We start from the raw sequence: 15,343 nt of genomic DNA on the forward strand, positions 1-15,343 counted from the left end.
TAGATTTTCACATTCCTGTCTCTCCATTGCGACCGTCTGAGGAATTGTTTGCATGTGCACATGCAAGCACAGTGCATTCACCTCTGTGTACCTGTATGCATCAGTGTGTATTGCATTGTGTTTGCGTACACGGATCTAAGCATGCATGAGTGTTAGTAACGCTGACAGTTGCCCTCGAGCGTGGGTTTGCGTGTTCTCCGTGTGCCTGCGAGCGGACATTGGCGCGTGGGTGGACGTCTGTCAGTAGACCCCTCTGAATCTAACAGAAGCCTTGCCTCTCTTTTCCCTCGCTCTCTCTCTCTCCTGGAGGCAGGCTGAGGCAAACTGAGTCACGAAGCTCAAGCACGTGCCAAAGGCAGCCCTGAGCGAATTAAGATGCAGCACTCCTCACCACCTAGCACTGAGGCGGGGGATTCCTTACACGTGACGGACTCTCCTACTTTCCCATCACATCCTTATGCTTTCTGTATCCCTGTCTACTTCTTTAGCATTTTAACAGTCTTCATTCTGTCCATCCTGCCACCATTCTCTTCTACTATTTTAAACAGCCAATTAACAGGAGCCACAAAGCGATCAGATGAAACTTCACAGCCATTGATTTTCATTACATTTCTGTCTGGCCCCCACTAATCTCTATATCCGATATGTGCTCCGCCAATTAAAGACAGAGGAGCTTTGAGGTTCTGATCAATAGCGAATGTCCTCAGTTCTCACAAGATCTGACTTCACACATGGCAAAACGAAAAAAAAAAACACCAATGCAGAATCAATGGCTGTGTCTGAAACCAAGCTGTCCAACAACTTGAAAAGCCTGTTCACACCAAGAACCATAACTTTAGTGATAACTAGTGTTGTTAAAAGTATTGGTACTTCATGGGTGCATTTACATGCAAGTTACAACACGTTTACGCCTAATAAGCCGACAATGCATGTGGTCATATAAATGCATAAACCATTTTCCTTTATCGGAGTTAAGGTCATAAATGGCTTAAGCATAAATTAATAGACAGCTAGATTTTTGCCCATTTTTAAGATTAAGAATGGGATGCAATTAAAGTTCATGTGCATGTAAAGGCAGACGTCCCAAAACTTTTGGCAATATAGTGTTAAAATCTTAAAATATGTCCATGTCATTGTTTTGTCTCAAGATCACACCAGTAATGTGTTTTTCTAAGGAACATTTATAAAATATACTTAAATGTCCTAATTGAACTAAAGCCTAAAAATAAAAATAAATAAATAAATAAGAGCTTCTGAAATTAAAGCCATTAAAGCTCTTTTGTTGATGGCACAATATTCCATGCAAAGAACACTATGACTCCTTTAAAAATTGACCAGAAGTCGGCTTCTCAATTGACAGGATGTTGCACAAAAACTAAATTCACATGTTTTTCTACCCATACAACCTGAGAAAACAGAAAATTTCAGCTTTTTGGACAGTCATTTAGCTTTTTTTAAACCTTCAAGATATTGAGCATGAAGTGGATCTAAATAGCATTCATATAGGTGTCAATAAAAGGCAATGTGCAATTTCCTGGAAATCAGTGGCATATGCTTCGAGACAGGCTGACTGAGCAAACAGGCAAGGTATGAATCCTCAGCAGCAGGATAATAATGCAGAAAGAGATAGAGAGAGCCGGTATGGGAGAGTGTTTTTGTTTGCTCTCATCTTGAATTTTCCAAGCACATGGTCCACCAGAGGTGGTTATGTTTACATGCGTCGGGAATAGATGCTCTGAGGGAAAGTGACTTTCCACACCGCCCTGACACATGCCGGGGAGGTGGAAAGAAAAATAAAGGAACAAAGTGTCTCTCAGGAAAGGAAAAAAAAACATCCTATCTGTATGATCAAATCAGAAGATGTCAGAGGTGTAATGAAAAAGATATTGCTCTTCATGCAGCCTGGGAATTAGCAAAGCTAATGAGCTATATCTATAGCAGCCCTCCACCTGAGCTCCTCCCACCACTTCACTCACACACACACGTTTTCATGTTTTATGGGGACATTGCATATACATAATGATTTTTCATGCTATACAAACTGTATATTCTATCCCCTACCCCTAAACCTACCCATCACAGAAAACTTGCTACTTTTTTACATTTTCAATGTAAATCACTATGATTTATAAGCTATTTTCCTCTCATGTGGACCAAAAAATTTCCCCACAAGGCCAAGGATTTTGGATATTACCATCTTAGTAGGGGCATTTTGTCCCCATAACATAGGGTTTACCAGGACCACACAGATACACACCCTGATTCATAATCATACACTATATCCAGAGTGTGATCATGCATAAGAATGCAGGCAACCATCCATTTTTAATGACATTGACCTTTTGAAACAAAATGTTTTCATGTACTAAGAAAATATTGAACACTTCATAACTCAAAACTTCCACCCTAGCCCAAAAAATAATTTACTGAAAAAATAGATACAATCTCTAAAAAAAAAAAAAAAAAAAAAAAAACATATGTGGACAGAACAACCTGTTAAAAAAATAAAAAAATAAAAAAAAATTTTGACTTGACTTGACATTTTATTTTACAGCTTATTTTACTAAGATTATAACCTCCGTAGCATAATAATAATAATAATAATACTAATAAATGTAAAAAAAAGTAAAAAAATTAATAAACAATGCGACCATTTTAATCGTTATCATTCAAATAAAGTATATCTACTGCATAAATAATATTATTTAAATTAACATATTAAATTATTATTTATCAATATCTATGTGTATACACTCTTGAACTGGTGAACTTGTGAAGAGTAAAGTCTTACCGTCTGAGTCAATGCTGTTGAGGGCGGTAGGGGGGATGATGGACACTTTGCACTGGCCGAGGGGACATTTGCGGGGGTAGAGATCCATGCATGCCGTGTGCACCTGTCCAAGCACAGACAGCTTTTAGAGTTCAAAAGCTCTCTGTAGTAAGTTATAAGGCATTCTGGGATATGTAGTTCTTACCATGGCTTTGCACCACAAACAACGCCAGTCCTGCAAGCGCAGCACGCTGCCACACGTTTTGTCGCAAACGGCACACTTGGCACTGACGGGCAGGTTGCCTTCCAGCCATTGATGTGGCATCGCAATCTATAGGAAAAAAATATATTTTAATTGTACAACGCCAGACTTATATACCTCACTTTTTACTGTTCATTTAAAGGACTCACCCCATCCTCATCCTCAATGATGTCCTTCCCGATAGAGGCCAATGTTGTCCATTTGCAGTTGTTGGTGGCCCTGACTGCGCATCTTTTGTGGGCCTTGAATTTACACACTGCAAGAGAGAAATACCAGTTATAAGTCTGGCCAGCAGTAACCTTGAGATGCTTATATGACAATCAAGGTTTTATCATTTCAGCAGAAAGAAATATGAGGTGATAAAAGATGCCAGAAGAAGGCTTTCTTAATCAAGCTAAAATGAAACAGTGCTCAACTGAGGAGAACATTGAAGAAGTATTAGAATAACCAAATGCTAAAAACTAATGACAATCAAGTATTTTAACAATGGAGGCGATGCCGAAGTGGGCAAGTAATGTAATCTGTATATGGCCGAACACCGTGTAACACCGGTAACATTGGCTACCGCAGCAAACCTGATTCATAGCCTACTGAACAGTATGTATGCATGATCCTCTAAACTGAACCTGATCCTCTAAACCAGTGGGTATCTTACGTTAAATACACTAAATAAGCCAGTTACATAATTTGTGCAGCATTGGCAATAACATCTTTTTCATTAACATTTTCAGGTCTATAATATAAAGCAATCTAGAAATCTACACTTCTAATCTCTATTAGCATTGTTTACTGTGGGAATCTTTCTAAAGTAGGGAAACACAATAGATGTTTGTCTAATTTTGTCATGTCAGAGAGCACTCTGAATTGTGCATCGATTTCTTCTATATTCTGGAAACTTTGGCCTAACCACGCTGGCACTGTACTGTCCTCACCAGCGGTGTGGGTGAGGTCCAATAAGCTAATGGCTTCCAGTTCTTTGTTGATTTCCTCTATTAAATTGCATTGCAGATCTAATCAAGTTAGCAATGTTCATCTGGTCGTTTCCAGAAGGAGAATTAAGTGGCTGATTGATTGGCTGGCTGGCTTCCTACTCCATAATGTAACGCTCTGGCACATTATCGTGGCCACCTCCATTCCTACGAACTTAAAATGTACACTCAGCTGTTTCCTGACACAGATGCTGCAATCCGTGCAGATGTCTCTACAAGTTGCAGAAATACAAAACGTCCTGCACATTAAGGATCCGGATTGTTCTGTACAAGCAGGGCTGACTGGCGCCCAGAATCCAAGATTCAGACCCTGAAAAAGCCTCAAATCCAGTTAAATCAGCCCATCTCAGTGTCTGAGTGCATTACGCCTCCATATGCTGCCGGGACTTCTAATATCCTGTTGGATTTACACAGATTTGTGATGACACGGCTAATCACACAAGAGCAGAGATGCATTTAGCCCAGCCAAGCCCTGCCAGCCGGGACGCCACATAGTCACTACAGAAAGTGTTTCCTCCCTGGAGTATTCCAGCATTTGGAGTGGATATGTGCTGAACGGGGCTGTTTACTGGAAAGGAAGCCGAACATTCGCGGTATGTCCGACACTGGGAATTTCCACTTTCTGCAATGTCGTCTCTCAATAATAAATGAGGAGACACATCTAATGCATCGAGACAAGAGCGCACACGTCCTCTTCAGAGATTCATAACGCTAATCAGAGAGCGCTTCATCTCGCTTGGGCTCCACACTCATCTTGTAATCAGAGCTGGTCTACGCTCAGACCATTTCACATGGCTCTGAAAACAAATCTCCAATAACTCACTCTAATGTCATTTTCGGGGCTGTTAGCAAACCATTTACAGACAATTCAGTAATGCTGAGTGAACGTAAGACTGTTTACGATGCGCTGCTAATGGACAGGATGTCTCTGTCATATTAGAGAGTGAGAAATATTGAGTTTGCCTCTTTTGTTGGGGCCCATGTCTCACATCAATCTTTATTGACTGGCTGCTGTAGGAAATCAAAGTGAAATATGAGCAGCAATAATCGTTCTAAACTTCAAGTCTCTCAACTTGGAAAGAACCCTGGTGAAAAGACAGGTGTAAACTTGCATGAATTCCCATGCTGGCCAAGCTGGTCAGAACTTGGTGGGAAAGATGGTCAAGCCTTGTTGGGACCCAAGCACATCAAATAAAACGCTGCTAACCTGCTGACCAGTAAACTCTGGTCTTTGTAATCCTGCTTCAAAGTTAATGTCCAGTGCTATGTTGGGCATCCCTGATTGAGTTTGTAGTACTTGAGACTAAAATAGAGTCTGATTCCAAGACCATATTTCCATGGTCTTGGTCTTCTCATGGACTCGGAACATTTGGACTATTGTCTTGATTCAGACTTGACCCTCTGCTAGACTCGGACTTGACCCTTTTCTGGCCTTGAATCAGACTCAACCCTCTTCAGGTCACTGTCTTGAATCAGAATAAAAACTTTTCTGGTGTCAGGCTTGACTAAGTCTTGACCCCTTTCTGGTCTCGGCCTTGTCTCGGTCTTTAACCTCTTCAGATCTCAGTCTTGACCCTCTTCAGATTTAGGTCTTGACTTGGACTCGACCCTCTTCTGTTCTCTGTCTTGATTCAGACACAACCCTCTTCTGGTCTAATTCTTGACTCAGACTTGACCTTCTTCTATTCTGGACTCAGACTTGAATGAAATGGTCTTGGCTACAGCACCGCAAATTTACATGGAAACCAAGGGCTAGACATTTAATTGTACAAGCTTGTATTGATTTTACAAGAATATAAAGATCATCATATCTCTGAACCAATGAACTACACTTTGGAATTCAATAAGCTGTTTAAGAAGTAATTAAGTAATGTTTAAGTAATGATCCGTGCTTACAACTATATATATACACAACAATCGTCCATCATTTTTGCTGTTTTCAAGTCATATTGGAATCACAGTTTTTATTGTGAATGTTGACTATACAGCTTAATTTGGATGGATAAAGTATTGCGTACTATTAATAAATATAAGAGATTAAGCAAAAAATACAACCCATTTAGCCATTTCATAAAGCAACTATATTTCCCATTATTCTCTGCAGCAGTGAGAGAATGATAAATACATAAATCATCAACACACCTAAAGCATCATTTGCTCTTTATTTTGATGCATTAACGCTAAAAAGTTTATCTTTATCTTTTAATAAGCCAAAAAGACAGGAAGAAATACAAAACTGCTTAAAGGGGTGGTATAATGCCATTTTCAAAAGATGTAAAATAAGTCTCTGATGTTCCCTGTGTGAATGTGAAGTTTTAGCTCAAAATACCCCACAGATATTTTTTATAGAATGTTAAAACTGTCATTTTTCGAGGGTGAGCAAAAACAAGCCTTTTTGTGTGTGTCCCCTTAAATGCAAATGAGTTGCTGCTCCCGGCAAAGAGGGCAGAGCTACAACAACTTGTCCATAGCAGCTTCAATTACCTCACACAGACATGCACTGAAAATTTCACAAACTTTTAGTCTTTTATGTTCAAACCGGAGTCGGACAAAGATGGAGAGACTCAAGAAGAAGTGACAACATGTAGAATACAACAGGACATTTCTGAATGGTTAGTTGATGAATTTATGTAGCTGATGTGCAGTTAACTATAGTCATAGAATAGCATTTTCTGTTATGATAATCTATAAATTGTGTTCCCGGGGGCGGGGTTTATGTAAATGTTAGGGTTAGTGATGTCACTAACCCCGGAGGAAGCTCGTGTAGTCCCTACCAGCAGTTTGTTGTAGTCCTTAAAAAGTAATTTCTATAAAAGAAAATATCTCCCTTTGCTTTGAACTTTGAGCATTGTAACTTTGCAGATGTTGTTTATGCTCAAACAGCAACATTACACACTAACTAAAGTGAAATCATAATCAACCACCCCTTTAACAAACGCACAAGCTATTGTTTCTGACCAAACTCACATTTCTGCAAGTCGGAACTTCTTAAAAGCAGAATATATTTACAATCTAACATGGCCTTATTGGTTTTGTAAAATGATTACTACTTAATAAAAATTAGGAAATATTTAAACATTATTTTATTAAGCGAAGTCACTAAGTGCCAATTACAAGGGATAACTGTTACTGTATTGTGCACTTTAGCACAGCTAGAGTTCTGTATCGACCAATCAGCATCCAGGACTAGACTTATCTGTTTTATAAATAATGTTTCTTGTTCACTCAATAGTCCACTCTAACGCCATTGTAAGTTATCAGCCAAACCAAAAGCAATTTCCATATGAACAGAAACAGCTCTCAGGCCTGAAGATAGTAATGAGAGGTTTGTTGAAAGAAATGAGATCATCTTTCTATAGCAACACATACAGTAATTAATACTCAGGAGTGAGTCTGCTTGCTGGAAACGCAGGCGCGTGACAACATCACTGGAAAGTGCTCCTTAATTATCGCTCTCTAGACCACTGCGACCACACGCACAACTACACAAATCCACTTTTGCTTAATGCAAAGTGACTCCAGAAAACTATCATTCTAAATGGCATCTTCATGTTTAGGTGGAAAATCAACATTAGGAAACATTAGGACGACTATGATGATGAGGCTTGTATTATTCACAATGCAGTGTGGGTTTCACTTGAATTTCTCATTAAAACTGAGGTGTGAATGAGCAACTCACTATTTTTACTTCCTGCATTGCGAGAGCCAATGACAGTCAGCCAAGTTTAATGAGCACCATCTGCATATCTCTGAAAGTAATTAGCACTCTCTTTCCACACGATGTCACACCATTAGCATGCATAATGCATGACCCTGGATGAGGTATTTTTAGTGATTGTTTTAACCTGCCAGCATGTTCCTCTGCAGATAGTTTAAAAAAAATTATATATATATATATTAACTGGCAATATTATATTTATAACATAACATATTTTTTAAACTTTTTTTTCTTCTTCTTTTTTGTATCCATACTGGCGTGTCCAAACTGGTGTGGCCAATCCACAATCTGATTTCTGACTGGCACTGTGTTCGTTCATTGGCCAGAGGAGAACTGGCCCCTGACTGAGCCTGGTTTCTCCCAAGGTTTCTTTTTCTCCATTCTGTCACCTGATGGGAGTTTTGGTTCCTTGCCACTGTCGCCTCTGGCTTGCTTAGTTGGAGACACTTAATATTCAACAATATTATTGATCTGACTGCACTGCCACTATTGGATGAGAACTAAACAAAGCTGGACGATGACATCACTGTTTTTCTTCAGAACGGCTTTATAGATTAAATTGAATCAGTGAAACTGAATCAACACTGAACTGACTTCAGCTGAACAATGACACTGGTTGAGCTGCTTTAAAGCCGAAATTAACTCTGTTTGCATCATTTAATCATTTTCCTAATTATCACTGTAAAGCTGCTTTGAAACGATCTGCATTGTATAAAGCACTACATAAATAAAAGTGACTAGACCTTTTAAAGATTAACTTTTAATACTTAAAGTGTGTTTATTCATGATCATATTATGCACTATTCATTGGTTCATATTATATATTATTGGTTCAAAAAAGTTTTTTTTTTTTCTGTCCTCAAATGACAAATTGTATTGTATTATACAATTTTAAGCCAATCACCTGAGCCATGAATTAGATTTGACGGATCACTCTATATTAGAACCCCTTGTGGCAGTATATCAATCAATCAATCAATCAATAACCAATAACATGAACAAATGAATAGTGCATAATATCAATGTTCACTGTTGTGTTGTGTTCAAAGTTTTAGTTTTTTTTAAGTAGTTTTAGTTTATTTAGTTGTAGTAATGTAATATAATATAGGAATGGATTTTTTTTTTCAATTTACAATTTAGAATAAAAATGTATAATATTTGTTTCATTTGTAATAAAATTTGATCATTTTTTCAATCATAATATACAGCTATTTTTGAATTGCCATTTATCGAAAAACATGCTTTTTGATCACATAAGGCATAGTTATCCAAATCCGAATTCCAGATGGATAAAATCCAAACTCATTCTACAAGTCCATTTGTATTGACGACTATACGTTTTACTCAAAAACATGTCAGATTACTGACGTACAATAGGCTGTGATTGGTGTTTGAAGTTGACTTTAAGTGGTAGATAGGTGGAGTGTTCGGCAGTGATTTATACCACTAAATCTCAAACAAGAGAAGCAGCAAGAGTTTTTCTCTGATTGATGTGGAAGCACCTCAGCAGGAGTGTATTTTAACATAAGAAGCAAACACATGATATCCTTGAAATGCAAATTCTAAACAAATAAAAGACAGATACTCGGCGTCAGTGTATTGATCGAAATGCGTTTCCGTCCGCATCTTTTCTCCTCCTCAATTAGCTGTGCTTCTGCACTAAGTAGTTCTGACCAGTGTAACTGACTCTAATGTAACCCTGAACCATCCCTGACCACCCCTGAGCAGCTTTGATGAAAATATGACACCTTTGGGGATGGACAGCGCGCTGAGCGAAGCAGCTTCATAACTGAAGAGGGATTATCCGACATACGGATTTGAGAAGAGAGAGAGAGAGATAGAGAGAGAGAGAGAGAGAGAAGCTGCGTTTCCATTAACCTTCAAATTGCGCAAATTGAAATTGCGAATTGAAAATACGGCCAATGGAAACGCGTCAATTTTGCAAAAGCTCCCATTTATCGCAAAAAAGTTTTTACGCTCACATGAGGTGGTTTTTCAAGCAATTCGAAAAAGAAATATTTCAGAAAACTGCAATGGAAACAGGTCACCTGACATAGATGACGTGGTGTGTTTGGACAGAATACGAGACAGAGTTCTTTATTAAATTCATATAAGACAAAAGAATTACAAGAATAATGGATTCTAAACCTCAAATAAATGCCACAATCAAGACCTCGAAGCAGATATGAGGGAGAAACACCCAGAAACACCTCAAATGTGCTGCTCACTAGGGTCGTTCTGGCTAGTGCAGTGGCTGGGATATAGTACATAAACCTACCAACGTCCGTTGCCATGGTTTTTGGAATAATTTTACTTATCGCGAGAGGAAAAAATGAAGTTTTAGTCGCATAACATCGTTAATGGAAACGCCGTAATTTCGCAATAGTTTTTGTCGACATTTAGAAAAAAATCGCACAAGTTTTGCGCAAATCTGTAATGGAAACGCGCCTACAGAGAGAGAGAGAGAGAGAGAGAGAGAGAGAGAGAGAGAGAGAGAGAGAGAGAGAGAGAGAGAGAGAGAGAGATGGGCAAACACTTACCTTCACAGGAGAGGCCATGAGAAGTGACCCCTGAGAGGCTGTCCCGACAGACGTTACAGAAGGTGGGGCGAGCGTGGGAGCAGGCATACCAGTTGTGCATCCCTGAGAAATGTTCCACATTAAACTGTGCCGTCTAGCAAAGGAGAAGTTAAGACAAATTGGCAGCGCCAGGATAAGACTTTTTCAGAGCCCCTAAAACAAAGACTACGCTTTTCAGCTCACACACACACATGCAACACACAGACTTGCACATGTAAATTAGCCTCAGGTGTACGAGACGCAACCCTCCTGCGTGCAACACCACACCACGGCTCTCCCTGACAACCGGTTCCCCCCCACCGTAACATCTGCGCTCCCGGCACGGGAATCTACCAGCAGCACCTTGATGCAACAGGACAGTGATTTAAGAGGCCGACTGCGCCCACAGTTGGGGGTGCCAGTGGAGCGCTGGAGTTTTGGGTGTGGTATTGCAGAACACGGGGGCTGAGAGTCTTACATAACCATCTTCCTCTCATATCAAAGTGAGCATACAATCAACACTCAACGCCGCAGTCCGCACTTTCATTTACTGGCATGCGACCAACCGTTTCAGATGTTAAATGCCGCCACATGCACACATTGCTTTTCACAGTCAATTAGCAACAGCAAACAAATAGAGCAAAACTCCTTTCTTCCAGAACTATTTTAAATGGATAACATCATTTTTTTTATTAACACTGAGAAGAGAAGAGGAAATACGAAAGCTAGATTTATAATACACATGACCTGAGATGTGGGAGAGAAGCATATTGAAGAAGTATGCTTGAAAAACAACAAACATGCATGCGAGAATGCAAGATGCAACTCGACTCAAACTGTGCTCTTACCTCGTAATGCTCTCTGGACTGAACCGATTTCAGCGAGCTGATCCAGTCCTCCATTTCTTTCCTGTTCTCGGCACACAGGATAAGCCTTCGGAACGGTGTAATTACCTACAGGGAGACAGAGATCTGGGGAGATGAGAGTGGAGTGTCTCACCCTCCTGCCTGACTGACTGCGACTGACAATGAGTCCCCCCCCCCCTTCTGCTCTTTAAGACGAAGCTCGGGACAAGCCCCCCCACCCCTTGCCTCCTCCTCCTCCTCTTCTCATCTTAAACGGCCACCTCAACCCCTCAGGTCTTTTCCTCTCGGATGCTTGAGCGAGATTTGGGCTGACAGGCGGAGTGCCTGAGAAAATGCTAAAAGCCTGTTTCATAACAGGGGCAGCCTCCACACTAGTCAAACTCTGCGCTTTTAATACCACTATAATTTATTGATAACGGCACCCTTAACATCACGCGCCGGCGGTGCCACTGCGAAGGCGCACAGCACCCCGCCAACAGTTTTCGCTGCGACGCCGTGCGTGGTGAAGCAGGTGATACAGTCCTCAGGGAATTACAGCTTACCACCTGCACCGAAACAACACCGCTGATCCCAACATAAATCATTTTCTCAATGTTGGTACACTGGGTTTAAATCATTATCTAAATCATTCAATTATCTCAGGGTAAAACAGTGGGAATTCCAACTGTTTCGATTCTCAGAGGTTGCTATTTCATAGTTCAAGAGACTTGGTTCTCAGTTGTAAAAGGGTCAGTCCACCCAAAAAATGACAATTCTGTAATTATTTACTTACCCTAATTTAATTTGAAACCCATAAGACTTTCACTCATATCAGCTATTTTCAATTACATTTTCTGTTCCTTTACTGAAAGTCAATTTCGCCAAACCTTTAAGCTTCAAAAAGTTCATAAAGACATCGTGAAAGTAATCCAAATGAATCGAGCGATTTCTGATGAGTCTCCTGAAGAGACACGATCGCTTTATATGTACGACGTAACAGATTTAACTTCGATTTTTATTCACACATAAACTTTGATCAATGCACATGCATAGGACAGATCATATTTGGTAAGTGGAAGTCTAAATGTGCTTGCCTGATACGTGTGAACCAATTAGGCTTGCGTGTCACGCAAATACAGTTGAGCTTTCGTTTATGTTCATTGATCACTGACTTCAATGGAGGAACAGAAATCCCTCAGGTTTCATTAAAGGGTTAGTTCACCCAACAATGAAAATTATTTCAGTAATTACTCGTTCCAAACTTGTAAGTCTTTTGTTCATCTTCGGAACAAAAATTAAGATCTTTTTGATGAAATCTGAGAGACGTATTTGCCTCCATTGACAGCTACGCATCTACCACTTTTGGTACTTCAAAAAGTTCGTAAAGAGATCGGAAAACTAATACATATGAATTGAGCAGTTTAGTCCAAAATTTTGGTTGAGCTTCTGTTTATGTTCGCTGATCAATGTACATTTGTGAACAAAAGCCTAAATTCAAACTGTTCATCATATAAAGCGTTCGTGTCTCTTCAGAAAACTTGGACTAAACTGCTCAATTCATATTGATTAGTTTTACGATCTCTTTATGAACTTTTTGAAGGGTCAAAGTGTAGTTGCGTATCAACGGAGGGACAGAAATCTCTCAGATTTCATTCAAAATATCTTCATTTGTGTTCTAAAGATGAACAAAAGTCTTATGGATTTGGAAAGACATGAGGGTGAGTAATTACTGACAGAATTTTCATTGTTGGGTGAACTAACCCTTATTAAGTCAGGCTGTTATCCTAAAATTCCTGAGGATGAATTCAAACAGACAAATGAGTCCATTTTTGTTTTTACATAAGAACATGAATGTGGACAGCTGAGATGATTTGCAAAATTTGAGAGCTCTGCCTTTTTGATTGCAAACATTGTAGTCTGAACAAACCTGAGCACTGTTCGAGACATTTTTGAGATTTCTTTTGAAATTCTAAAAGAAACGTGTCCCATTACTACAGACCTTTTCCAGTCTCTGTGTGCTCTTCTAGAGTTTCATTGCTGTCTGGGAGAAACTTGAATTCTTGTTTGTGCTCTGCTTGACTGAAATGGTTGCATTAAACCATTGTTCTAATGTCTACTTGTTTCCGATCTCTGCATCCACAATGAACTGGCATCACAGATCCTCCCTTAGCGCAAGTGTCAGTGTTCTCACTAATTACAAAGAGCCGCAAAATAACCTTGTATTCCTGGCTGCAATAATGAGCTCACATGGATGCGATAAATAACTCCCATCTGTTCTTTTTTTTTTTAAAGTGTCTCAACTATAAGTTGCCTCACTCATTTTTGGAAAATAAGCCATTGCCATCTGGCATGGTGGGGAATGAACCGTCTCTAATTAGGTTTTGCCTATCTGGTGGTTACTGCAGTTTTCAGAGGTGTGGTTACCAACCAAACAACGCTATCTGTGTTACACAACGCCATACAATCTCCCAATGAGAAAATGCACTGGCTGTCGTGCCGCATGAGCGGATTACAGGGGAATGCACTGAAGATATCCACTAACAGCAGCAGAGGTGCTGAGAGAGAATTACAAACGCAACAGAGTTATGTGGATGTCAGCGTTGTAGCTCATTATGTTTGCCATTTGGACGGCAGGCTCCATCCACGGCTTGTTATTTCTTGCGGTTTGCATCTGAGTGTTTCAACCCTCCCCAACTCATTGTTCTTTCAGGCTTGTATTTCCTCCTAAACACCACAAAATCATTTGTGGCTTTTGTCTCTATACTTCAGCGTGACTTCCTTTACCAATAGACAAAGTCATGAAGTCGTAAAGGTATTAGCAGGGTATCATTAAAAGAATGTTCCGGGTTCAATACAATTCTTTCAACAGCATTTGTGGCATAATAATGTTGATTAACAGTAATTTCAGCTCATCAATCCAAACTTACGCTAATGCACTTACAGTCTATGGAGACAGTGATCTGAAGGGACACGGGGGGTGTAAATATAATGACAGAATTCTTTCTTTCTTTCTTTCTTTCTTTCTTTCTTTCTTTCTTTCTTTCTTTCTTTCTTTCTTTCTTTCTTTCTTTCTTTCTTTCTTTCTTTCTTTCTTTCTTTCTTTCTTTCTCATAAGTCTTGAAAAGTGGCTATACTTTCGAATCACTGTGCATTTAAAGTTTTTAAATTTAATTTCACTGTGATTTTTATTTATTTATATGTATGTGTTTTTTAGTGTTTACCTTTGTCTATTCATTCTTATTTCTCATTTTATTATTATTTTTTGGTAAACTCATCTTGTTTTGAATGGTGATATAATAAAAATTGACATGAATATTTAAATGGTAATTTTATGATGCTTCCATTATAAATATAATACGGTGTAGCTGTAAATTATTTTCTGTTGACGATAAAGAAAAAAAAAGTATCTTTTGAAAATATTGTTAACACACATGCCCAAATCAGATAAAACATATATTCAACAGGCCATCTCTATGATATTATTCCCTGCTTTTATGTTTCTGGATGCTGGATGCACCACATGATTTTCTTTTAATGAAACTTCTTTCTTTATTATAAAAGTACAGTTGTGTGACCCTGACTTTTTTCTTACTGTATGCCACCCAAAAAAAAAAAATCAAAAGATTTTTGAGCTTCAACATTTCACCATAAATGTTGTAGAACCCAAAATATTCATTGAAATGACAAAAAAACATTGCATAAATGCTAAATAAGAGCAAGCTTTGCAGTTGTCTCTCTATCAACCTTCAGGATTTCACGAAACAACCTCCTTAAAGGTGACTCTTAATTCCAACCAGATAAGGTCATTTAGAGCGTAGAGTGTCTCTGGCAGATGTCCAGTCATCTGAGGAGCATCTCTTCCACAGGAAGACACTGGAAGCCTCCTTCGTAAATACCACCTCGTGCCAGTTCACCGTGCAGCTGCTATGTAAGGTTCCAGTTGTCCTTTACTAGCTTGTAAATGACAAGCGTTCTGCGAGGCATGTTTAGCAGTGCAGCCCGGATCTGTGAAGGGCAGTTCAGTCCGAGAGCTGCGACACAAAGCTTCATGTTTATTTATATGTTCACCATAGATACTGCAGATCTAAACCACAAGCATGAGAGGCTACGTATCTTCTACAAAAACAAATAAAGAAGTCACACTGTCCAGGCTGCGCTGTCAACTGCAGAAAGAGCTGTTGGAATTTTCCAGGCGTATTAT

General features: G+C 39.3%; 1 protein-coding gene across 10 annotated transcripts in view; it reads right to left on the bottom strand.

Moving 5' to 3' along the window:
- The window catches only part of dgkh (diacylglycerol kinase, eta), a 103,634-nt gene that overhangs the window by 31,658 nt on the left and 56,633 nt on the right, over positions 1-15,343 (bottom strand). For 8 of the 10 annotated variants that reach the window (XM_081368944.1, XM_081368947.1, XM_081368946.1 and 5 more), the window contains 5 exons: positions 11,146-11,250; positions 10,280-10,412; positions 3,182-3,288; positions 2,976-3,101; positions 2,792-2,894 (listed from right to left, as the gene is read on the bottom strand). In XM_081368944.1, coding sequence (XP_081225070.1) covers positions 2,792-2,894; positions 2,976-3,101; positions 3,182-3,288; positions 10,280-10,412; positions 11,146-11,250 — 574 coding nt within the window. The remainder of the gene's footprint in view (positions 1-2,791; positions 2,895-2,975; positions 3,102-3,181; positions 3,289-10,279; positions 10,413-11,145; positions 11,251-15,343) is intronic. The other 2 variants (XM_081368949.1, XM_081368952.1) reach the window with 1 other exon arrangement.

This window comes from Scardinius erythrophthalmus (assembly GCF_964197995.2).
Source record: "Scardinius erythrophthalmus genome assembly, chromosome: 6".
NCBI lineage: Eukaryota > Metazoa > Chordata > Actinopteri > Cypriniformes > Leuciscidae > Scardinius > Scardinius erythrophthalmus.